We start from the raw sequence: 26,914 nt of genomic DNA on the forward strand, positions 1-26,914 counted from the left end.
ATATTGCTGTAATAAGAATATTATTGTGATTCAACGTGTGTCCAGATAATTCAGATCCACGCCGCAGATAAAGTATGTACATTAATTCATATATTTCCCAGTACTCTGAATGAATCTTCAACACTTCTAAATTAACTGTAGTTTTTGTAGTTCTGAAATGATATAGTTAAACATATTATTTCAGAAAATAAAAATCAATATATAGGCCTACAGTAAATGAGATGCAACGGCGACACATCTGGACCACGGTTTTAGTTTAGGGCAAAAATATTCACCATTAAATACAAGTGAAGTGACTGCCACGCAAAGATCCAATGAAGGGTCTTAATGCGAGGTTGATAATTGCATTACTTATTCCAACACATAGGCTCCATTTTTTTGAAGGGTGTGGATGCAGGCTGAAGATGAGGCATGTCGAAAACCGGAGGCTGACCTCTTGAAGATGAAAGAAGACTGGGGGGTAGTTGTCACTGTAACTCAACACATGTTTGGATCACGTATTTTTTTTAATATGCTCAGACATAACTTCAAGGTCTCTGCTGTCAAACACACTGTATAGGACATATATAGCCTACACAAAGATGCAATGCAAAACGTATGTGTAACTGTCTGAATGTGAATAGGGCACAAAATAGCACCACCCCCAATTTCATTGTACAAGTTTGCACAATGACAATAAAGTATGAATCTGAAATGCCCTTCTTTTTAGCAAAAGCCAGTAAATGATGGTCGGCTTGGATGTGTGAACTTTAGATATGAAATTATAAGTCGTAGTGTCTTTTAATTTTTTAAAGGGTCCATAATATTCAAAGGTGACCGTTCATGCAGCAAAATAAACTTTTATGAAGTGTAACCGGACATGACGCATAGCAATGACCCTGCCTGATTGGTTCATTCTCCCGGCTGCTAATGACGTCACCGTTTACCCGCGCTCGAGGAACAACACAGACAGTGCCGTTTGGCGGGGTTTGACAGTGAAGACCGACTCAACTTTAAGTTGGTAATGACAGCTTTATTATATTTTACTTTAGTTCTACTGGTAGTAACATGTCGACGGATTGTATATAGTACAATTCTGGAAGGAGAAATTGCTTTCGCCTCAATGGCTTAAGCGTCACCAGAAATTGACAGTATAGCTAGCCTGATTAGCAGGCGTGTGTTTGGTTCTGCTACCCACATAGGATAGCGGCACCAGAAGCATCCCATCAAAGGCGTAACCACACTTTATCTTCCTCTAAGAACAGGCTAGTATATGAAGTTAGGATATGAACGAGGCGGTGTTATAAAGTTGTGTTGATGGCATGTGCTACTTCATCAGAACCAAAGGCAATGAATATACTCATTGCTACTTAAGAATACCTGTATGTTTTCCTACCATTGAAGTACAATTGGTGCAGAAGTCATTTTTGGAAGTAACACAGATCGGCACCCAACCAATGGGAATTCTGTTACCCGCAAGCGAGTTAAAGAGGATGTAACGACCTATTGAGTCTGACTTCCCTCCAGCACTGCCCTCATCATGAAAATATAATACTCATCTGATTTAATTTAATGATGATACACTCAACAATATTGCACCTCTACGGACAGCTTCGACTCATCTTTGCTGCAGCATACCTTTGGTTTCACAAAAATCTGCGTTTGCAAACCTTGGTCAAGTAGTTAGTCTGAAGGGTAAAGTACTTGTGAACACACAGAAAGATGCTACAACAAGACAAACATTGTATTACCGGTATGTTAAACCAAAGGCATGCTGATACAAAGAGTTTGACCCAAGCTGTCCACAGAGGTGCAATATTGGGGAGTTTATCACCATTTAATACAATCAGATAATTGTATTTTCATGAATAGGGTACTGGAAGGAGTTTAATTAGTCGCTTTCGGCTAGAGTTTCGATATCATTTAGATGACGACCATTCACCATGTCAACTTTCTGAACTTGTCATGGTAAATTGTTTGTGTTGACTTGCCACTAGGAACCATGCAGTTTACTGGGAGACCACGGAGGCTGATTGCCAACCCAAAGACGGAGCTCTATGTACATTTTCTGCAGTTCTATGGACAGCCCCCACTTGAAAACATATCGCTCACAGAGTTCGAGACGTTTGCTGTGGACAGATTGAAACGTAAGACTTACCTGTTACTCTTGTGATTGTTGTATCAAAGGATCCTCCTTAGATACAGCTGAAGAATCCATCAAAATTGTTACAGATTATTACAATTATATGTGTTTACATTCCAGTGTTGAAAACGGTTGAGAACTTGGGAGTGAGTCAAGTGAAGGGATCGGAGCTTTACAAGAATAAGCTCGATAAGGAGTTTTCAAACCTACTCTTTCCAAACAAACCCGAAGTTGTAAGTATTGCGCTGAAGCTTACGACAAACCATTTGGACAGTCTTTTCCCCGGTTGCTCTGATCTAAGGTGGCCCATTATTCATCTTGATTGTGATTTGGCAGAAGGAGGAAGACAAGGTCGGGCCTAATGAGTATGAGAGACGAAGAAAAGACCACATCTCCCACTTCATCCTCAGACTCGCATACTGTCAGACGTAGGTCTCCTCCACAATGCGCCCTTATTTGAATGCCCCTTATTTAGATGCCTTTTAGAACAGGTTTACCTTGAAGTTGTATTTTCTAATGTCTGTTTTGTTGTCCATGTTGCCCTAAAGGGAGGACCTCAGGAGGTGGTTCATTCAGCAGGAAGTGGACCTTTTCCGACACCGTTTCAACCGCCTGAGTTCAGTCCAAAAAAGTTCTTTTTTGAAACACAATAACCTGCATTATGAGATGGTAAGGCCTGTACAACGCCTTATTGAGCACGTATTATACTGTAAATGCAACATTTTGATGTGAGGCTCCATAAATGACTTGCTGTGCTCCATTGTTCAAAAGTGTAGTGGGTGTGGCTGGGAATTCAGGACTGGTAATCATCATAGAGACATCATCTCTCGGGGTATGGTGTTCGTCTAAATCCAAAGTTAGTTGACCAACTGAACTACGTTAATGGATTTGTTAAACATGAGCTTCAGCAAATATGCAGAATAACCACATTCCGACCATTGGTCAAACGCATTACTAGTCCAGGTAACGTGAATACAGAATGAAACTACATGGGTTCCTCCAGGCCTATTGGAATGTCACATGTAATGGATCAAATGGCAAAAAAACGTTTCAAAGAACCGCTCAACAATCTTGCCTATAGCTCAAACATTCCACTAGATGGCGCTGTTGATCATGGTACTATGCTATGTTCCTCTGCCCCTATGCATTTTCCCTTAAAATGTTATCTTTATCCCTTAACAAAAGATCATGACAATATCAGAGGTGAGGATGAACAGAAAATGTTTTAATTTGACATTTGTTACTATTTTAGTCGGGAGACGAGAGCATGAGAGACGGGTCATTAAGGAGCAGGGAGGGTTAAGGGGTCTTGCGCAACGCCGATGCTGGGACATGTGGGATTGAACCAGAACCTTTCAGAGACGAGCCACTGGCCTAACCGGCCCTCCCACTGATCTGAGACCTCAATACATCGGCTCTACATAATGGGTGCATGGTGGCATCGGCTGTTATTAGCAGAATAAAAAACAATAAAACATCATTCATTATTCAAGCTAATTCAAGTAAACCCTTTGTTTTGCTCTGACCTTTTCTTGTGCCTCAGGATTAGTGATAACAGGCTGAAAGGCTTGGGTTTATTACTGCCTTTTGAGTAGCAGCAATTATAAAAGGCCTGTAGTGTACCACAGCCTGAGATAGTGAAATGATGCTGCTCCATTTGTTGTACAGTGGGCATGTAGAGTTTCTTATTGTTATCGTTGGGGATACTGACATTCAGTGTAGTTTAATGTCATAGTTTGAACATTTATTTGGTGCACTGCATTTATCTCCTAATTAATCATATCAATTCTTCCTTTACCTTCCAATTTGAATAATACAAACTAGTACCATCTTGTATTAATCTTATGTTCCAACATTGTCAAAGAATTTCGTTCCATTTTTTTAAATGGATCTAATCCGTCTGTGCTTTTTTTTTAAACGTTCAATGTATCTACTTCTTGTACTACTTGTTTATTTCTGTCAATACAATTCTTCAGGTTGGCCCGGTAGAGAAAATGGCCCTGTCTGAAAAACTGATCCAGTCCAGCTACGCTTTCAGTGGCTGCAAAGTGGAGACCCAAGACTACTACAAAGTGAGTCGTCCTGTTTCCTTAAACGCTCTCTGCCTCGTGGTTTACAAAAACGCAGCATTAAACGACACGACACAGAAAATGCCATTCATAGCGTATCTCGCTTCCGTAATGTGACGCATAGCCGGTAGGAGCAATGTGATTTGGGATCCGTACTGGATTTTATTGGTTTGTGTTGAGGTGACAGCCCGAGCTGTCCACTGTGTGCTCGCCCGCTGCAGACGTTGTGTTTATTTATGGGGCTGAGTGGAAACATGGCTGTTATGGATTTGAGATGTTCACACTAAAAAATCTGCTGTAGAGGAGCTATGTGAATGGGTCATGAATAATAGACAAGCCGGTTGGTGGATTTTGTTCTATAGGTGAATCAGTTGACTGTGGAATTAAGCTAACAAGGTAGACATGTCAATTTGGATAAAATAACATGATATTTCTATTCCAACTTTCATTTTCTGTTAGGAGCATTGCTTTCCAAGATCATCCATGATTTTGTTGGTGATTATGAACAAGGGCTTAGTTTATTCAAGATAATCCACTGCATGGGATCACTGAGTTGTAAAAGCAAACTTCCTCAGAACCCTTATGTCACAGCCAGTCCATACCATGAAATGCAAAGTTGGCTCCGTTGCAGTATTAATTGAAAGCTGGGGCTTTGCATTTATAAGAATTACCCAATGTCCTTTCTGCTTAGAATTAAAAATTGAATAAAACTAGGACTGGTTCATATTTTATTCGGACCCATTTATTACAGCTAAACTCTTATCGATAACCTTTTTTGCCACATTTTCCTCCTGCTTTGGTGTGAACATGGATTCATGTGAAATCTCTGCATGAAGTGCTGAGACATTAAAGCAATCGTGGTCTACTAAGTCCCTCATTTAGAGAGCTTTTGAATCCTAAGTAACCCTTCAGTGATGGTGAAATTTCAATATCTTCATGGACAACCTTGAAGAATCAGTTGAAGAGCTTGAATAATACATATAGACATTTAATTAAGTTTTCCATTATTTATTTTACCTTTCCTCGCTGCCGGATAGATGCAACTAGTTAAGCCTTCTACTTAGGGCTGTGTTTTGCAGCGGACTTCACAAAATGACGTGTATTGCGATAGATTGGTCACGATAAGATTTGATCAGGATACCTTGTGACACATCATTTATTGAAAATCTTATAATAGTCTTTTCTATCACCATTTATTCCAAAATAAGTCCAGGCTATAGATTTATATGTGGACGGCACATTTCCTAATTTCTTTCTCTGGTTCTCCATATTTGTTATGACCGGTGTGGGAGTTTTACTTGTTTTATTCGATTATAATTATTACCTTGGCTTGTGTGCGATATGAATGAGAAAAGCATCGGAAAATACAGTCTTCTGAAGAGACTCTTTACTCTTAGATAGTCATCCGATGTTCTGAACCTTCGGTTCTAACCCAGTATCTACTATTACTCAGGCCTGGGCACCAAGGTGACGCACGGTAAGACAACGAAAGTAGAGAATGTTCAGACGAGGACGTTGATAAGTTAGAGTTGATGATGATACATGGCTCAAATCCCAGAATACCGGACATGACGGTTGGTTGGTGGTGATGCCATTTTAGGGCATTGTTTGATAACAACCCTGGTTTGGAGCTTATGGGAGGAATCAGAGAAGCGACGATATAAAAACTGTTTGCCGAAACTTGAAAAGCAGGCGTTCTGCAGACCATCTCGGCTTTTGTGTTACTTTGGCAAAGCTCCTAATACCAGTCGTGAACTTTATTCAGTGGTTTATTTTCTTGTCAGAATTCAAGTGTTGTGCTTTCCACAAAACCAGCTCCCCTGACCTCACCAAAAATAAATTCTTTCTAGTACCAAAAAGTAAAATTGTTGTATTCTTACATTCAATCTATAAACATTTACATTACATTTATTCAGCGGACACTTATGTCTTAGGCAACCTTCAATTAGTGCTTTTAACAATGGCCGAGGTATTTGAAACAAAAAATGTATACATGCTCAAATATGCCAAGCATTGTTGTAAAATGTTCCACATATTTTTTAGAGATACTTGGCATCGGCGTATCCATACAATACGACGCACTTCAAATATCACGACGCTTGGCTCCATCCATTTGGTTCCCCCACCCTACCTGTTCTCAAACGCTCGCTGTCGTCATGGGTCGGGTCTCGTAGGTTCCCTTCCAAGACGCCCTGGATCTGGTGAGGAACAGGAAGGCGTACCTGAAGGCGGGCTACGTGTACATCCCCCAGCAAGACATCGTCATCACCGTGCTCAACGACTTCCGCACACAGCTGTCCAAAGCGCTGGCGGTAAGTGGCCAGCCGACCCTACAGCGAAGGGGTTGAACCTAAAGCGGCAGTGCGCCTCGTATTGACGTTGTGGCAGACACCTCTCAAACCCCCTCGTTATCAGAACGTCAGAACGCTGTGGGAAGATGTGATGTAATGTAATGTAAAGCAATTTTTATCGAGCAATTTGTGTCATGGTGTCCAAACACACAAGCCAGACGGTAATGTGTTTTTCACACTTGTGTTGGTAGGATTGCATATACCGCTCATGGTGCAAATTGGACGCGGGTCGGACCACTTACAGCGAATGTAGGAAAATTGCATCGAGTCCGCCTTCGGAAGCTGAATATGCTGATTCGTGTTATCGTGTGGTGCTTTCGCCCATCATTTGAAGGCCTTTAAAGTTTGTCACACCCATTTCAGCACTTGGATATGTTTTCCATTCCCCCATCCACCTTCTCCCAGTGATCAATACATTAGTGGGCTTGCTCACAGCCACGGTTTCGAGCAATTTTTCCCATTAAAAGTGAATAACAATCCTTTTGACGGTTACTAAAAGTCTCCCGAAGGTCACCGAAGAGCCCCACACAAATAATAGCGATACAAGTTTTTGGTTGCAGCTTTGTTGCGGTAAAACGTGTCCACAGAGGCAGACAAAAGTAGAAGCAACGCTTTTCCTCTGCCGAATGGGTGCTCTGAGCGGATGCTCATTGAAATGCAGGACAACAACCTTGCTCCCAAACATGTTATGGCATCCAAAAGAAGGCCTGAAGGATGGTGCTTGTTAGGATTGGTTCTCTTGCAGTTTTTGTTTGGTTTGCACGGATGTGTCATCATATTGAGTTAGAGTTCTCCGACAGGCATAGCTGCTATTGGGTTCCACAATGCCTTTAGCATAGTTAGCCCAGTCGTGGGTTAACTTCCATCTGATGGATTTTGAGGTTTATTCTGTTTCTTTAAACATGGAAGCAAAGGAAATGAGGCGGGAGACTCGGAACAAAAACTTTTAATTGTTTGCTGTTGTCCTTTCACTAGAATGTTTTATCTTCTTATGCCGAACAATCATATATTGTTTTCCTTAATAACTGTCATGAATAAAATTGACTTAATTCCTGAATGCTTCAAACTACTTCAGTGAACACACAATAATACTTATCATGTAGACCAGTTTTGTGTCTGGTTTATTGTAGTGTGTGTGTAATCAAATAAAGCCCCCTGCAAAGCATATAAAGGAATGCAAAAATAAATGTAATTATTCCAACAATATTGTTCCAAATAAAAAATATCACGCAAATCATTGCACAGGGAGTGTTTGACATATATTCCTAAAATAAACGTATACGGTATGCAAAAATGGCTGCAAATGGACATCCATGATGTATGTACCACAAAATGGAGGCAATGGCACTGCTTGAGGTAAAGGGTCTGAAATGATTGACAGAGAATAGTCCATGTGACCCATGACCATGTTTGTAGTGGTCACCTGTTCCCTACATGTAGCCTGGTCTGTAGTCCTGTCCCCTACACCGGGGTTGCTCAAGCTTTTACGAGCCGAGATCCATTATTACAGTCGCCAGTCTGCCGAGATCTACCAGTCATTCTACTGATGGCCTGCGAACGTTGCCAGATTGACAACATAACTGCTAACCTTTTCCTCAGCTCCTCTCGCGTTCTCCGTCACTCTCTGCCACTCGCTGGATCTTACCCGCTCTGGCACACACTCAGTCGCACACATATCACGCGCTGCCCTGTTCACCTCTGCATGTTCAGCAACGTTTGTTCCGCACCTTTCCCGACCCGGTATTAGTTTAACGAAATTGCTTGAGGGTGTGTTCTGTCACAAAACTATATTCTTATGTTTCATTGCACATTTTTGAGTGGGCATACGGAAATCAGTATGTAGTTTGGGTTTAAGGCGTACACCTGCGTATCTCGTCCACTGCGCCAATCTGTCATTAACCATGTCATCAAGTATTTGAACAAGTCTAAGTTAATCGTCTTCAGTACACAAACCGTTGCCTCTTCTTTCTTTGTCTGCTTTCGGATAAAGAAAAGCTTAAATCGCAACAGGATTAAAAATACATGAAATCTGGGCGGGATTTTTATCTGGATTTGCCAACGTCGGCAAGCTCCCTTACCCAATCAAGCTCACGGATTGTGGGCTTTTGTTTAGGCTGCAAATCAATGAACGATGAACTAATCAGGGTAGTTGTCCAGCCTCACAGATCCAACAAAACCTTTTTCGCTTACATGTATACTTTTTAAGGACAGTATATTTTTATGGGCTCAACGGACGATTGACAAATAGTATTAGCGACCAAACAAATGGTTGAGGAAGATGAGAATGTAACATCAGTTGGAGGTGTGGCTAGGCTGATGTCAATCAAGCGTGCCACGGTCACTCCTTCCCCCCCCCCCCCCCCCCCCTCAACTGTCAACATTGAACACATGACTCGTGTGAAAAGTAACCCCACAAAACCTTTTATGTAAAGTCAATTAAAAACACCTTTTTGAGTATGACCCTGTCAGAAACCTTGTAGAAATTTGACCACGGATAATGCTTTAACAGCAAAGTACTTTTTGTAAACGTGTGCTAAATGTGCTCAATGTGCTCAATCTTGGAACCTGTCAATATGGTTTTATTTTTTTATTTACTTGGACATTGAAAGTACATTGTGAATGCATTCACTAAATGTCCATGTGATATGCATTTGGAATTACATTTTGACATTTCACGGTTTTCTTTTTCACTGTTGACGTCTAACTTTGATATAATTTCAATTAGGTCTGCAATGTTTTATGTAAATTGTTGCATTGGCCATAGTGATAATATCTGGAAGCGAGCCACCAATGTTTTGTTAGGAAAATGGAAGAAAAAATAGGCCGTTATGCTAATAAGAGAGCTGGTGTTTCCAACCAATCAGCATTTAAAAAAACACTTTGTTCCTTGCCTTCAAAGGTTTCTCTGAGTTTTTTTTGGCCAGGAAGCAAATGATTTTGACTGGCCACCAAGGACAGCCCATATCTGCCAGCGATTACACAGCTTGAAACTCCCTTGTTGTGAATGAAAGTCATTTTTAAGGGTGCACAACATATGTAACTGGATATTCTCTGGCATTATCTGGATATGCAGTGTGCATTCAGAAAATATTAAGACCCATCCCCTTTTTTCACATTGCCATAAATTGCAGTCATGCTCTAAGAAGGACGACATTAAATATGTTCCTAAAAAATTTACACACAGTACCTATGCATAGATAGATGAGGTATAATAACCGTTTTTTAGAAAAGTTTGTCAATTCGTTAAACAGAAATCGAGATTTCACATTTACCATTTAGTCGATGCTATGCTCCAAAACGTTGTCCAATACCGTGAGGACACTGCTGCATGTTTGCAATAACCAAACTGAACATGACCCCTGGCCCTAACCCTAACCCTCGCTGTGTTATTGCCTTACTCCTGCAAACGACTTCTACAGGGCCATTATTTTTATATATTTTTTATATGAGACTCATATCATTTCCTCCCCAATGGGGTTGTTTCCTGCCAGGGTTTGCTTACATCCTCCCGGCTAAGACACAGCTCGGGGGGGGAAAACCGTAAAATACCATTTCATCACTCCTTCACCCCCAACTATTGATAGGGAGCTGCCACTCTGTATTCACTAGCCTCTCTCTATCGTCGTGTGTGTGTGTGTGTGTGTGTGTGTGTGTGTGTGTGTGTGTGTGTGTGTGTGTGTGTGTGTGTGTGTGTGTGTGTGTGTGTGTGTGTGTGTGTGTGTGTGTGTGTGTGTGTGTGTGTGTGTGTGTGTGTGTCTAACACTCACTCACATATTTATATATACCACCGGCAGGTGCAGCTAAATCACTTTTTCCTCCCCAATGTGCAGCCACAAAAGTAAACCCGTCCAATATGAAGGGGTACTGGAGAAGCGGGTCAGACTGTCCAATGTTATTATGGGGCCCTTCCCATAGCCAAGCGGGGAGCCATTGCAGCGGTAATGAAGTTGGCACATTGACATCGCACACTCCCACTCGGTTCGACTTGGTTTAAAACGAGGGTGGGAGCGAGGAGGATGTCACGGTTTTTTTCTTTGCGTCAACTACGACAATCTATTTCCCATCTCCTTGTAGTTATGTTGGGCATAAATGGAGAGAACGGAGGCATGTTGTGGTGGCCGGGCTTGTATTCGCGATGGCCTGTTTTTTGTTCATGGGCTTGATGTGCGTTCTCTCCCACTGTTCCCGCTGTTCCCACTGACATCAATGAGAGATTGCGTGGTGGAGGAGGAGGAGAGAGAGAGAGGGTCGTTAGGGAGCATGCGATGGTAAGCTGCTGCTCAGCACGACCACATTGCTCGCCGTGGTCATTTTAATTTGAACCGACAGAAATATGGCAGCCATGTCTTGATTTATGCATTGTTGCTGATTGCCTTCATAATGCAAATCAGTTTACTTAATGAAGCATTCATTTTTATTCCCGATCAATTCCGTCCGATTGTTTTTCTTATCAACGCTTTCCCTTTTGTATGCAGCATCCAATTTCGCATATCCCCCCAATGTTTAGAAATTTGATTATCAACAGTTTCCCTTGACGTTATGCAACTATAGTTACTTAAATTGTGGTTACTAAACTGCTAAACTCAATTATTTTCGAGAATGTAAACATAATTGTACATTTTGTTTGTATGTGGCTCTGTTTGTGTTAACAATGTTTTTTGGACAACACCCCAAACTTCAGTTGAAGAATACAAATGTTGACCATCTACAATAAGTGACGTGAAAAAAGCCACTGGCTACTTTCTCTGGAGCGTTTGTGGTCTTGTTTTTTGACGTATGCTTTTGTATTGTGACACTCTAATTCATACTTGTCACACTAAACGAAAAGTGGTCACTCAAGTTTAAATCAATTCAGATGTCATTCCATTCTCTCACTTTGTCTCCTTGTCCTCTGTCTCTTTCTCTCTCTATCTCTCTCTGTCTCTGTCTCTCTCGGTCTCTCTATCTCTCTCTCTCTCTCTCTCTCCGTGTAGTTGACAGCCCGTTCTCTGCCGACCGTGCTTTCTGACGAGCGACTACAACCTCTTCTCAGCCACCTCAGGTATTCATCTTCTCATACAAGAGCATTTTCTTGTCGTTCCTCCTGACGATTGCCCCTTCGACACAGTTCTCATTGTTGGTTTTTTCCCCACTCATCTTAATGTACAGCATTGTTATGCAAACAGTAGTAGTAGGAATGAAAACGGTGGGCTTTGATTTAGTGCAAGTAAGGCTGTTTAAATTCCTATGCTTGCATTAATTGCCATAAATGATTTATAGATTATATCGAGAACATATCTTATTAATGCTTTGGTGTCTTTTTCCTTTTAACCTTAACTCTTGTATGTATGTATGTATTAATATATGTATGCATGTGTATGTGTGTATATATATATATATATTTATTAAAGATTATACTTCAGTCGATTTGGTCGCATGACCCGGCTGGGTTGAAAATGTCAGCCCCTGCCAACACGTTCCAAGCCATTTGATTTCCTGTTTTCACGCATTAACAATTTAATGTGTGAAATTCTTTAAAGAACACAAGAGAAATTATCTCCATACCAAAGCGGCTTTCCTAGTGTTGTTTCTCCCGCACCAAAGACAGCCCAGAAAACACTGGCTTCCAGGGCTGTTGTTTAAGGGCTGCGTTTGACGAAGATAATGAGAATGAAACAACAGGGAAGTGGCTGGCGCACGCCCAAAGGTCGTTTGTGATGTTCCCCAGCATAAAGAGTGAGCCCACCGTTTAAAAGGTCAACCCCTGCCGTCGTGTAAAGCCTCATGGACAAAAGAAACGGCCACAGTAGCTCCACACCGGGGATTTCATGAGAAATGGTGTCGCTACAATCAAGAGCTGTTGGCACAATTATCCTTTTTGTACAAGCGTCCCCACGTCGTGTGCAGCCGGTGTCGGATCGAAATGGGTTTCCGCTTCGAGCATCTGCTAGCAAAACAAATTACACGACAAGTAGGAACATAGGGCGGCACGGTGTGATGCGATGAGATCTCGTTCTGTGGAACCGTAGAGACACGGCAGACTGAGTTTCAAGGAAAGAAGGTGCTATGTTTGGTGCAAAACGAATGCATTTACAACCGCCTGGTTAAATCAACGTACCTAGTCTCGGTCACAAAATCCATCATACTCCATAATTGCATTTCTTTACGTGTCCTTTTGGTAGTGCCTCGCTGTGGTGCACTCCATTCGGACTGTATTTTCTTGTGATGTATCTTGCCTGTTTTCTTTCTTAGTCACGCTTACGTTGGACAGGATTACAGTATCCAGAAGAACATGGGGAAGATCTCCCTGGAGCAGATCGACCCGGTGAGAGCACTCGAGCCCCGGCCCTCTCACTTGACTTGAGATGTATTAAATAAAAACAAGCCGTGGCCATGGCCCTCACCACGTTATTTATCACCTCATCTGGAGTCGTGTAATGAGCAATGCCCGGTGTCCACTGTCCACAATTAGGGCTTTGACTCCGAACTTCGTTATTCGAATATAATTAGAATATCAAAAAATAAATCAAAATTCAAACGAATATTAGGCAGCCCTTAATATTGGAACCTGTTATGGGCAGGCCAAGAGGGAGAGACGTCGGAGAACCTGACGCAGTCTATTCATAATATTGTAATGACCACGGAAGAGGCAGTGAATGAAGTATTGATTAGGCAGCGATTTATTAGAAACCTAATAAACCGTTGGAACACGCAGGACCGGTAACCATAGCAACGCGGTAAACAAACCTCGCAAAGCCCAATCCAGGTCTTACTGAAGGCATTTAATGGTCAAAATATTATTGATAAATATATGAATATATGCGAATATTAATATTAATATACAAGCGAACTTCGAATATGATTTTTGGGCAAAGGTCAAAGCCTTATCCACAACACACAGCGGACGCTACCGGTCCGTCTTCATAAATGTCGGCAAGAAATCGACAAGGCATGCGGCCGTACGCTGTAGATACGATCCCGTATTGTCGGGGAAATCATTCCGACTTGTATACGCTCCGATAAAGTTATTGCTGAATTAAGTTAATTTAACCGCTGAAATCTATTGCACGCATACGATGTAATTTGGGAAATAGTTTTTGTGTGTGGACACTGACGTGGGGGTCATCTACCAGGCATGTTGTGGTCCAACCTAACGTCCCCGTCCCCGTCCCCCCCCCACCCCCGCCCCGCCCCGCCTCCAGCTGTCAGGGAAGTCCTTCCCGCTCTGCATGAGAGGGCTCCACCAGGCCCTGAGGGAGAACCACCACCTGCGGCACGGGGGCCGCATGCAGTACGGCCTCTTCCTCAAAGGCATCGGCCTCACCCTGGAGCAGGCCCTGCAGTTCTGGAGGTCCGAGTTCACCAAGGGCAAGGTGGACATGGACAAGGTAGTGTGTCTGTGTGTCTTGTGTCTGTGTGTGTGTTGCATGCAGGGTAATTGGGGATTATGAGGCGGTATTAGCGATGCGTGATATGATGTTGTAGCCCGAGACTTTGGTCCCTTGGATTTGTGTCCACAAGCTGAGAAAATAACAAACCTGCAGCTTAAATGGTGTAGAATCCTACCCGTGACCTCTGTGTTACGATGAAACACTGGAAGGAGGAGTAAATGAAAAACGAAAAGCGAATCGGTCCACGGGAGTTATCGTCCCCTCCTCGTCCTTTAGACGGTCATCATGTAGCCCTTTTTGTGATGAAGCCTTTTTCATTAAACCTCTATCACTGTTTCAACCGTCCAATATGGAATGGCTGGCAGCCGCACTCCCAACATTACAGTGGAACGAGCCGGTCTCCTACGGCTTCTCAGGCCACTTGTAAAGCCCAGCGCTAAAGCGGTTTTAATCTCAACTCCCCTACCGTCCGGAGACAACGTGCCTCCTGGAGCCCCCCCACCCCCCCATCCTCCTCCCCACCCGCATCTCCCCAGGTGTGAAACAGATGGGCAGCCGTTAAAGTCCAGCACCCCCCTCCCCCCCGCACCCCGCCCTCTCTTCCCTCCACCCTCCACTGCCTCACCCGTGCCCAGGATAGAGCAGCACTCCGCTGACCAGATCACCTCCCTCTCTCTCTCCCCCCCCCCCCCCCCCCCCCCCTCGGCTCTCCCTCGATGATGTATGTGTTGTGTCAGGATGGCGCACTTTGTGGCAGGCTGCACAAAGACTGCTCATTAGTATGCGACAGGCACGGCGCAGAAAAAGGCAAGAGGCAGCGGCAGCGAAAGCAGCAGCACAGCCAAAAGGAAGGCCTGGGGGAAGAGACATGTTATATTAGTCTGAGGAGGGGTCGGGAGAGGTTGCATTAGTCTGTACCGAGACAGAGGGGTTATATTTGTGTGTAGAGACAGAGAGAGGTTGTGTTGGTGTGTGTAGCGAGAGGGAGATGGTATTAGTGTAGAGAGAGCGAGAGAGAGAGAGAGAGAGGGGGTGCATTCGTTTTCAGAGAGAGTGTGAGAGAGGTTGTATTAGTCTAGAGGGACAGACGGAGAGGTTGTATTAGTGTGGTAAAGGAAGAGAGTGAGAGCTTGTATTCGCCCAGAGAGAGAGGGAGACAGAGGCTACGTTGGTTTAGAAATGAAGGGGTACATGTCATCAACAAGCTCCAGCCATTCTTTCTGTTTCTCTCCCTGTCCGACAGTTTGTTTCCTGGGACTGCCTGTGTATTTTAATCCCAGTTTTCCTACCGTATGGCCTCTGGTTGGCATTGCTTCAGGGCGGCTTGTGTCCTCGCCGCCCGGTTTGAGGTTAATGAACGCCTTCCACCGGCTGACCACTAGTTTACGTAACGGCCAGCTGTGACGCCACAGTTTCGGCTATAGCCCTCTAGGGATCGACCGATACCGATTTTTTAGGGCCGATACGATACCGATATTTTTTCATCAGCCTTAGCCGATACCGATTTTCTTGAGCCGATTATTATTTTTTTTTTTTAAAGGAACATTTATTGAACTTCAATTAAAAAAAACAATACTTAACAAATAGTAAGAACAGGTGAAGTAGAACAAGTAAGAACAAGTAGATGAACAATATTTAACAAATATTAAAAACAGGTGAGGTAGAACAAGTAAAAAAATAAAATAAAAAAATAAATAAAAATATCGGCGAAAATCACCGCGTATCGGCCGATACCGATACACGTAAAAACCGCGAATATCGGCCGATAATATCGGCTGACCGATATATCGGTCGATCCCTAGTCTGGATGAAGTGCGTATGCTGGCTTTTCTTTAAATCTGTAGCACGTCAGTCACACGCCAACCTGGGTCTGAACCCAGCCCTCGCCGTTCTGCATCTTGGATTTGTTCTGCACTCCATCTCACCTCGACTCAGATCTTTTGGCAAAAATACAGAGCCTTTATATAATGTTTGTTATGCTACTGAGTTGTCTACTTTATGATCTTTATTTAAAAATGTTCAAGGGATTTCGATCTGGTTTCAAGAGGGGTTACTTTCAGCACGGTATATTATCAAGTCTAAATCTGGAAGGAAAAAATGTATTGTATTTCATTTTTTTTAAACGGCACAATAGAATAGTTGCCAGTGTTCATCCTCGAGCTGGGTTATATCTCTAAGGTCCAGGGTCTACTATCCGTACACATCCTTGAGCTTCATGCATAACTTTACCCTCCTCCTAAACTACCTGTCTTTCAATTCCAGGGCACTTTGGATGAAATCTAAGTGAATACTAGTTAAAGGTTAATCGTATGCATAATACAATATACCATCACTATGGACCTCATGCCAAACTGCCTTATGTTGCAGAAATCCACAAGTCCTTCACGTCTCCAGGACTCGCTGTCCCGGCGTCGACCCCCTAACCTTTAACAACGTCATGTTTCATTGCGAGATAGGGAGGGGGGGGAGGTCAATCGGAAAGGTGCCTTCGCAGCTGACACTTAAAACCGCACCTCTGTTACTTATTGTTTACAGTGTTTGAGTCAACGTGCACGTCGCTGTGCACTGCTGGCTCTCGGCCGCACTCGATAATGTGACATTTCGGAAACCTTAGCTTCCGAATCAATGTCACGCAATCAGCCGGTGAATGATTGCGTCGTGCTGCGTCACGCAGTGCGCCCCGGGCGCGGCCCTCAGCCGCTGGGAGACGTTCCGAGGCTTGTTTAAATAAGGCCCAAGGCCAAGCGCTACAAGGATGAGCTGCACTGAGTGCACAGTCGATGATGTGCGCGCAGCAGGCCGGGTGCATAGGTAGATGGACGTAAAACCCTGTAATCCCAACATTTAATGCGGGCCGATTTAAATGGCTGGATGAGTTTATAACAGGTTTTTGATGGCCAGACATCGTATTTTTTTTCTTTTTTCAGAGCATTTGATTTATTGATTGCCTTCAGGATTTAAAGAAAATACCTTCTCGTATAAATTGCCTACTCTACCTCTAACAGGGAGCTTAATGATTCCATGAATGGCTTGTCCGACCACCTGTGTGCGTAAGATTAACCAAGAGATAGTGAGCCGAGTCAGATAATTGGTTGGCAGACATGCCACGCATCACTAGCGTGAGGAGTAGCACTGCTTTTCTTCCGCTTTCATGAATGTTTTGCGTATTAAGCTCGATATGTCACCCACTTAAGATTTCCTCCCTCCACTGCGCTTTGCTTGAGCCGGTGCGCGTGCTTTCAGAATGGATCGTTATGTGCTCACAGAGCATCGTGTTCTGCAATGTTTTGCGAAGCCCTAACTGCTTTTCACGGATATCTCTGTCATCCAGACCAATTGGCGGAACGCTTGGTGCTAATTTTACATATGATGGAAGTTTCAATCCGGCCCCTTTTGCCCTCTTGTGAAACTTTGTATTCAAAAGCGTGGTTGCATTGGCACAATGAAGAGAGAGCAAAGACAGTGAGGTTTACCTCTCTGGAATTAAATTTAACTGGCTTACCAGAAAAAAGTGAAATGCATGAATCCACATGGCACAGTTGCCCGTTAAGACGGGGAGTTTGAAATAGCCAGTGGACCATATAACACAATTACAAGGTGTTTTGACCAGCATAGATTATCGTTGGGCAACATGTGATGTAAATAAAAGACTGGAGCGTAGGGCACTGAGTTGAAACAAATTGTTCTTGGATGAAGAGGCATGCCTTAGACCAGCAGTGTAGAAGCAATCGCCGAGGAACATTGTTTTATGTGGTGGTGGTGGTGGTGTTGGTGTTGTTGTTGTAAATGTGGCCAGTGATTGGGCATTGAAGCGTGATGGAGCTTTTATTTTGGGAAGACCCTGTTGATCAAGCCAGACAGACTACTATGCAGCCTTGTTGGTGAAATGTCACTCCTCATTTGTTCAATGTTGTTTGCAGGTCAAAGAAAGATTTTTCCACCGAAGAAGAAAGAAAAACCTCAGATTAGCCGAGTACAGCGGTCGCCCCTCGCGGTTTAAGAACGTTATTAACGACATTAATGAGCCTTTAACGAGGCGGTGCACTAAGAAGGCCTCGCCATGACCACCAGAAGTGGTTGTAAACCACATGTGTCTTTTGATGGGGCTGAAGGCCCCCTTTTAAAATTGGGTGGATGTGAAATTGGGGTTTAGTACCACATCAGACACACCATGGTCCATGTCCAAGAGGCTATTCCCAAGCGCACGCACCACGCACGCACGCACGCACGCACGCACGCACGCACGCACGCACGCACGCACGCACGCACGCACGCACGCACGCACGCTCACACACCCTTTATAATCCCCCTTTGATTGTGTCCTATTTCTCAGTGGCCATCGCCTAGCTTTTGGGGGTGTGTGTTGGGGGGTGTGGGGGGGGGGGGGGGTGGTGTAACTCCAGAAAGCCCTCTTCAGCTCTGTTCCTGGTCCCCATCTCAACAGGCAGCCGGTCCGGCTTAAGGAATATGGCCGAGGCGTAGGAGCGTTTTACAACATTTCATCCAATACACCAGAAATAGTATACTTTTATTCATTTATTTGTTTACTCATCCATTTGTTAGGCGTGCACGAATAGGATTGTCATAGTCTAATCTGATTTGTCAGGTCAGATCCAATCGTCAACTGATCGTCGAATCCTATACAATATATATTTTTGTATATATCAATGAATCGACGATCCTTATATTTTTGTCTTATATACTATAATAAGGACTAATGTAACATAGCATACTTAATATAATACATCTACGAAATCAAATAATTGCTGATTGCATATTTAAAATACACGTGAATGCATATGGAACAAATGCAGCACCATTTCAATTTAGCAGAGCAGTCATTTCCACCAGCGCAGGTGGAACAGTGTGGCACCTGCTGTTCACATCGTTTGCCTTTTAACTTCATGGTGTTAAAATGCTGCAAAACTTTGGTTATTTTTCCCATGACATTGTCTATCCTTTCTATACCACGGTGCTAAAATTTGATCTGTCGAAAAAATTAAATATTGTATGGTGCCACTGCCAGTACAAAGGGGTCCAATATTTCAAATACATTTATGTAAACTGAGCAATCTGAGAGGCCAGACGTGATCGGATCAAACATTGTTTGTTTTGTAAGAGCTGAATGTAAGTAAGCGTAGGTTTTGTTCTTCGTGTGTAATGTTTTCATAACGAAATCCTTTTCCACTTTATTCGTTCATTCAACATTTTGTGATGTGAATCATTGCAGCCGGCCGTCCTTTAACAAACGGCTTCCAAATCCGTTGCCGACTGGGCTGAAGACAAAAGCGCTGTTGAGAATTGTGAATCAGATAAACAAATTATGAAATGAATGAACCAACACATTGTTTAACGCTGGATAATTGGGCCTATTAAAGCATGGTCTTAATCCTAACTGCATATTTCTATTGAAAGTGGCGTGCTTCCATGATTGATATTGAGAGAAAAAAAGTGTTTAACCAACAAGTACTCCTGGTGCGAACTACTAAGCCTAGCAACGACTAGCTGCAAACATCCCCAGTGTGTGAACATCAGCTGTCTGGGGTGTGGAGGAAAGCTCCAGGACAACCCCTCTCTTAAGTCCCGCGATGTGACTCATTAGGTGAAGCATCCCTTCCATACCGACGCACCAAATGTCAATACCTGTCTTCACCCGACCCCCCCCCCCCCCAAGTCCGGGGAGTTCACGAGGAGTGTTCCTCAAACCTTTGGTTCTTTCTTCCGTAGTTCGACAAACAGTACGCCTACAGCATCCGCCACAACTTCGGCAAGGAGGGCAAGCGCACCGACTACACGCCTTACAGCTGCCTGAAGGTGATCCTGTCCAACGCTCCCAGCCAGGGCGACCACCACGGTGAGCAGGCTTCCACCGACCGCCGCGTAAACACAACGTTTGTAGCCGTTGACGTCGGCCCTGAATTATAGATGAGAAAAGCACCATATGAAGACAAGCCTGACGTGAACGAAACGGAATGAAACGGTTTTTTTTGTTTTTTTTCTTAACTGTCTGTTAGTGAATCCATATCCAGTGAACACCGAATCAAAAAGTGATGTCTGTTGGGATGTTTTGTTTGTGCGCAGGGTTTTCCCTCCATAATGTTGTTTCAACCGGGCTCCCAAATTGACAGAAATAAACAAAAAATGAAATCAAGGGTTTATGAACTACGTGGAGTAAATTTAATGTAAAGTATATACTATGAAACAAATCATTGAAATCGGTTGAGAAATGTAAGAGTTTTAGTGCTTTTTATCCAGCAAGAACTGCAGCTCCCGGTTAACTTTGTTTACAAGCAAGTCTTGACCTCTCCAATATGGCGGAAATGCAGTGACGCGTCACCACAACCAATATGGCGTCCATGTTTATTAATCTACGGGAAATCCAGCATCTGAGCAGGCCTGCAGGCCCCAGGTGCAGCCACTACCACTAACGATCCACAGCCACCTGCCACAAATGAACTTCGACACATCTGTATCACGTGACCACCTGCATGACCTCTACAGCCCCTTTTAAAAAAAATAAATAAAAATAAAGTGGGGTTGTTCTTTCAGCTGTGATGAGGTCAACGCGCCCCACCACACTAGGGTGTGATGCGGTGCGCCCACGCGGTTAGGGCTGAACGATTTGGGTAAATAGTCAAATTGAGATTATCTCGACCATTATTGCGATTTAGTAATGCGATCATTTTTTTATGTATTTTTTATGTTCTGTATTATTCACTAAACAAGCAATAAATCATTCATAAGTACGATCAACACAACATTGGAAGCAGTCAACATATAAACAGCTCTTTCCTTTAGGCCAGGCCTATGTGTTGAGTCGAATTGATGCATTAATTGATATTATAACATCTTTATTTAACCATGGAATTGTGAAGGATTATTTTTTTTAATCTTACTGATCTCCGTCAGTAAGAGTAAAAAAAATAAATAATAATTTGTATATTTCTTATTTAAATCGCATCCTTTGCGATTTGCATATCGCGTTCTATTACATGGAGATGTCGGTTTGAATCCGACTAATCGTTCAGCCCTACAAACGACGATACCTCAAGGTTTCAAAGCGGTGGATGGTGATTGGGGTTGTCACTGACTGGCTGTCATGTTCTCCGTCTAGGATGTCCGTTCCGTCACAGCGACGCAGAGCTCCTGAAACAGAAGCTCCAGTCCTATAAGGTGTCTCCCAGCGGCATCGCTCAGGTAGGAGTCCCCCCCAGCCGTCTGCTTTTATATCTCTTTGTATCTGTCAGTCTGGCGTCCTTGCGCGTCAACCTAAGGTCAGTTCTTTTCTTTGAGATTTCTTTGAGAAGTGTGTTGAGTGGGTTTGATTTGTTTCCCGTGGTGCTGCATCACAAGTTTGAGTTTTTGTGATCTTGCTTCCCTTTTAACTCCAGCCAGGAAGCCAGGGCAGGCATGGTCTATCCTGTCTTCTATAAATGTTAACGTACCATGTTTATTACGTGCCCCTAATTGGAATTCATATCACGCGACGCATCGCGTTTCCCATTTTGTCTTGTGTGACTAACAAACATCATGGAAGTACTTTTGGCGGGGTTATTCTGATCTACACCGCCGCATGGCTTTAATGTACTGCAGATAACAGTCAAGAAAGAAGACCAATACATAATTCATGATTTGTCAACTTTAAGGATTGCCTTCTGTGCATTCTTTACCTTATTTTTTTCTGAAGAGCAGCTAGGCAAACATCTGGTCCGAACAGATTTAGCATAAATCATTCTCTGACAAGATGTTTGTTTACGTTTAAATATTGATTTACCTCTGAGTCAAGAAAGGCGTCGAGCAACCCGGAGACGGAGGGCATCTCGCTAATTCAGGAGCACAGCTACGGCCGAGCAGGCCGGTCTGCCATCAGATTAAATTAATCGCATCCTCCCCCCAATCTCTGTCATGTACCACCTTCCAAACGCACGAGCACTGCGTAGCTCTCTCTCTCTCTCTCTCTCTCTCTCTCTCTCTCTTCTCTCTCTATCTCTTACCACGTCACTCCCTCAGCCTGCAGACTGGCAAGTAGGTAGACAAATTGGGAGCGAGGGAGTTAAGTTGGTGTGAACCCGCTCGCTGTGAACGGATTAACAAGCATAACATGGGCTCTGTGAAGCAGCCACCGCCACACTGCTGGCCAGAGGCCAGGCGTTGGCTGGGACTGGCACTGGCTCTGAGCAGGAATGAAATCCCGCAGAGACGTGTGTGTGTGTGTGTGTGTTGACGCTACTTTCATCATGCAACCGATGCATTTTCAATCACAAGTCGGGTGCGACACGCAGGTAGATTGAGTTAAGAAATCTACTGGCGGTGTTTGGAAATGGACTCGCTCTGTTACTGCCCTTGCCAAAGAAGCAAGGGTTTAGATGTAGTTTATCACAAAATGATACTGGTTAACCATGTTTTTACTTGTATGGTCAATTGATATTCAAAGAGTTTTTGAAGTCCTCTGCACATACAGAATTGTATTCAGGGCTCATCGCCTAGGCACTTAAATTTCTACTGGTGACTTTTTCATTTGGTGGCACCCTAACAAATTTTGTCGCACCCCTTTTTATTAGACGGGAAAATGTCCTGCTTTAATTGCATATAGGGTGTCATAGTTGTCATCCAGAACCGTGCATTTCTTCACAGGCTCTTGAAGAGCGGTAGTGTTTTCATCAAATCTTGCACAATGTACCCAAACCCTTTTTTCGTATTATGATCAAAGCAGTGTGTCCTCACTGAGACCTGAGTGGGTCGTGTTTCCACATAGTGCACTCACACCGCCGCCACAACACAGCAGCAGCACTGTACCTGCAGGCGCTGCTCTAAACCTGGGCGAGCATCGCAGCGCCTTCCATTACCACTCACTGTATTAACCACAGAACAGGACCTAAATCTAATCTCCAGACGTGTGTTGTCCTTGTACGCCACAACGTGTCGCGGGGCTCGGCTGGTGTGAGTGCACTCAGACCCAGAGTGGATCCCAAAGCCACTGACTGACTCCACAAACACTTGCTTTATATTTCTGTCGACTTTGAAGCGTTATTCAAATTAAATGTAATTAAGTGTCTTCGTCGCCCATCCCCCTTTTAAAAAACGGTACATATTGGCTCATTGCCACTATGACACATATAAATGAATAAATAATTAATTATGGGTTTTTTTAATGGCACCACTGCGACCTAGGAAAGAATTACCTCACGTCCACATGATAAATGGTTGCAGTCAGAGCCCTGGTATATATAAGCAAGGAATACAAGGCTGGTTCCATATTAATTAATTACTCTCTTGTTGGTTTTGTCTTTTCTTTTGTCTCCACCCAGATCCTGGACCTGGTGAAGGGAATGCACTACCAGCTGGCCTGCCAGAAGTACTTTGAGTTGACGCACAACGTAAGGGCGTCTCTTACCGGACATCTTATGAAAGAAGCATATATGCTCCGTTCCTCACTACGTTTCCCCACCACTGAGTAGAGTCACATCCACGCCCCTGTGACTGACGGCCTGATTGGTCAGAAATTAGCCGGGAAAAGTCTTGAGTCAAAACAAATCAAATCCAAGTTGACTTGAAACATTTATTCTCGCAGTGCGTTTCGCCCACTCATAGCTGACAGATGTACTGTGTATGTCATTTCCAACGAATAAGTCAAATAGTAGCTCGTGAATCTGACCGTCAACACCATGAATGGTCTTGTATAATTCCATTCCATCTTGTGTTCATTGATTGTATACTGGGCGGTGTTTGTTTGAGTAAGGTTAGTGCTTCCTCACCATTAAGCTGAAGCACTGCTTGAATCTACAAGGCCTGTTCCTTTTTGCCCTTTAGCCTATGCCGGGGAATTCAATTTGTACAAAACGACCAAAGTAACCAGTAGTACAATAACTCTTAATAATAGCCTTTTTATTTGTTAAGACAAAAATAAAGGTCACAAGCTGAAAGTTGGGCACTTCTTTGTCTCCAGACTTTGTCTTGGAACACAACAGAGAACGGCACACAGACATGACGAGCCGAGTGCCGCTCCTAGGATTTCCTAAAGCACCATCAGCCCCCATTTCATCATTCCTGGACAATATCGGTCGTAGCGGAGCGAGCTCAGCCGTTGTTTGCTGCAGCGCCTCAAAGTATATATAGACATGCCTCGTATGAAGGAGCACGGAAAGGGGCTCGTCTGTGGGCACACAGACGGCGCTGAACTCCCCTCCTCTGTTTGTCTGAACATGTCTGAGATCCAAGCCACTGATCCTCTCCCCTCCCACGGCTCAAACCCCCCCCCCTCCTCCTCGCACGCAAGTTCCCCCTCTCTCCCGGCTGAACTTAGTTTGTGTTGTTCTTCTGCCTGTTTCCCCGGCGCAGATCGAGGACTCTGGCTTCTCACTCAATCACCCCAACCAGTACTTCCTGGAGAGCCAGAGGGTGCTGGGCGGCGGGGGCAAGGAGGCCAAGGCCGAGCCCCCGCAGAGGGCTCCGGATGTGGCCGCCAAGCCGCCCCTCGACCCCACAGCCCTGGCCGAGATGGCCGAGGACCTGGACGCCTACTTCCAGGACGGATGAAGACGTCGAATCAGACACGGAACGGACGAGTCTTCGCCGATGCCGCCACGGTGGTTTAAAAATTGCTTGTTTTTGTATTCCGTTTTTTGTCCTGTGTCCCCCACATCGTACTATTAAAGTTTTCTACTCTGCCTAAAGTTTACATCCTATTATTTTTCTTTCGGGGGATTTTCTCTGGGTTTCTGTCTTAAAACTTTCCACGTCTGCAGCGTGTTTGAGTTGTTAAACCAGTGTGCTGACGGTATCCGCGGCAGTTCTTATTCTGCTGATCAGGCTGGTTTTAAAGAGGTGTCTCTCGCCGGTCGCCGCACGGAGAAACGGTTCCTCCAAGGATTCGCTCTTTGGTCCATAACGAGTCTTTTTTTTTTTTTATCCCCGTCTGTCCCAGAAACGCCGCTACCGTGGCTGGTTGGCGGCTAAATGGGGAGCGGTGAGGGGAGAGATGAAAGTCGACCGTTTTTTACGGGGGGAAATTGGCTTTGTGACGGCCCCATGCCGTTTAGCCTCAGATATATGGTTAGCAAATGATGACAAGTCATTTCCATATGTTCACCATTTGGCCGATTTTGCTGTTTCGCTGTCACGCTCTTGTGACATTGGTATAAAATAGCGCCTTTCTGTAACTTCATCCTTACGACGGTTTCTATTTTTTATAAAGTAGAGTTTTGATCTTGCACCCTTAAGCCTGCCGGATAATGATTCGAGTCTCGTGTATTTTCTGCTAATGAACATGGCGATGTCATTTTATGGAAGAGGATGCGTTGATAAATCCGCTTCAAACGGGTGTAGCCCTTTTCCTCCAGTATCCCTGGCCTGGCGTCTTGAATATGTCAGATCCCAGCCCATATCTAATACTAAGGGACCAGGAAATTGACATGCATCGCAGCGCACGTATGGAATTAACTGTTTTATTAAAAGCCGGGCTTGGCAGCGTGCTGAGGATTTATACAACGATATAATGAAGTGTATGACTGCCCAGCAAGAGGCGCTGATATTTAATATCTGGCAGAGCTTGACATTTGACAAAGCTGGCACTTTTTAGACCCAGTATTCATGCCTTTTTCTAAGGAGCCTTCACTTAGTGGATAATGGATGGACTGGTTAAATGGGTCCTCCGTTTTCAGAAATGCCCTTCTTCTTTGGGTGAATTGCAGATAGTTGTCGGCGGAAGATTCTACTCCTGACACTCTTTGGCTAGAGCTTAGCAGTGAATACGTTTTATACAAAGGAAGACTTTCTCTGTATATGGTTGATGTAGGGTCTTACGTTATGTACCCTTTGCGAAATGGAGTTACCTTGGTTCTTACCGACGTGCTATCAAAATGTGTAATTAAATGTTATCGTCAGGAACGGTGAACCTGCCTTGCATTATCTGGGGCCTTCACTGTTTATTTGAAATGACAACGCAGTTTTCCAATTAATTTCGCGAAAAGCGTAGCAAAATCTTTCCAAGCATGATATGCAAACTAACACCAACCTCAGACATTTATACAAGATACCAAAGTTAATACGTTAGAGAAGTCACAGATATGGTCAATCCTTTAATGTGGTTTTTAATTCAGCTAATAACTACTATGCTCCAAGTAAGATCTATAGATATCTATCTATCTACACTCAGGCACACAGGGGAGGTGGTAGCACTTTGAGGCAATTGATCAATATTTTCACCATTCGGCCTGCTCAGCTGGATAAGGATTATAAAATTTAATTAAATCTGTGAAGAAAGTACCACACCACCGTATTTTTGGAAAATGATTGTTCCATATTGCAAGGGTTTTATTTAGAGGAAGTACAGCTGTCTCACATTCATTTGGGAACTTATCTGGGCTTCTCATCGTGTTTCATAGTTAGGCTTCCTATTCATATCGTGTAAAGGAACACTGCCCATGGTGTCAACATTTCCCCATAAAACGTGTTGACAACCTGGTTAATTGGACAGAGTGAAATCACAAACTTCTTGTGACCGTCTGTGAACTTTTAATTATTCCCCTGAGCGAAGAGGTCGTTACCCCAGCAGACGGCTCCGTGTGCGTTTGTGTGTGTGCGTGTTCGTGTGTGTGTGCGAGTGCGTGCACACACGTGTGTCAGCGTGAGTGTTAGATCAGCTTCAATCATAAAAGTCGTCTGTCAAGCAGCTTCCGTCACAGTCCCAGATGTCTCTCTTAAGATGTGGTTTGATGGACACTATATGCGACTTCTGAAAGGGGGTGATTCACATGGTCTGAAAACTTGCACGGTGCGTTCCAAAAAAAAGTCCTACATTCATATTTTCTTCCTATTGCTCGTTTGCTATAACCTTGTGGAGAGACGGGCAGTAGCACTAATGTGTTGAGCAGGAGGAAAAAGAGCAGTTGGGAAATTAAGAAAGCTTAGCTTCCATCTGCGCCATTAAAGTTGACTGTTGATGATGAGGCCAATCATTGAGACATATTTTATGAGCATACGTCAACCCATAGTCTAAAAGCC

At 43.8% G+C, this 26,914-nt stretch overlaps 1 protein-coding gene across 1 annotated transcript; it reads left to right on the top strand.

The window, feature by feature from the left end:
- The first annotated feature begins 908 nt into the window (after nucleotides 1-908).
- On the top strand, nucleotides 909-24,590 carry prim2 (DNA primase subunit 2). Its single transcript, XM_060073135.1, has 14 exons — nucleotides 909-1,000; nucleotides 1,977-2,126; nucleotides 2,243-2,355; nucleotides 2,459-2,550; nucleotides 2,671-2,791; nucleotides 4,099-4,194; nucleotides 6,366-6,503; nucleotides 11,516-11,583; nucleotides 12,774-12,846; nucleotides 13,724-13,909; nucleotides 19,640-19,766; nucleotides 21,027-21,109; nucleotides 23,221-23,289; nucleotides 24,251-24,590. The coding sequence occupies exons 2-14, from the start codon at nucleotides 1,982-1,984 to the stop codon at nucleotides 24,446-24,448; spliced, it is 1,509 nt and encodes a 502-aa protein (XP_059929118.1). The 5' UTR covers nucleotides 909-1,000; nucleotides 1,977-1,981; the 3' UTR covers nucleotides 24,449-24,590.
- Nucleotides 24,591-26,914: the final 2,324 nt, after the last annotated feature.

Source organism: Gadus macrocephalus, chromosome 15, assembly GCF_031168955.1.
Source record: "Gadus macrocephalus chromosome 15, ASM3116895v1".
Taxonomy (NCBI): domain Eukaryota; kingdom Metazoa; phylum Chordata; class Actinopteri; order Gadiformes; family Gadidae; genus Gadus; species Gadus macrocephalus.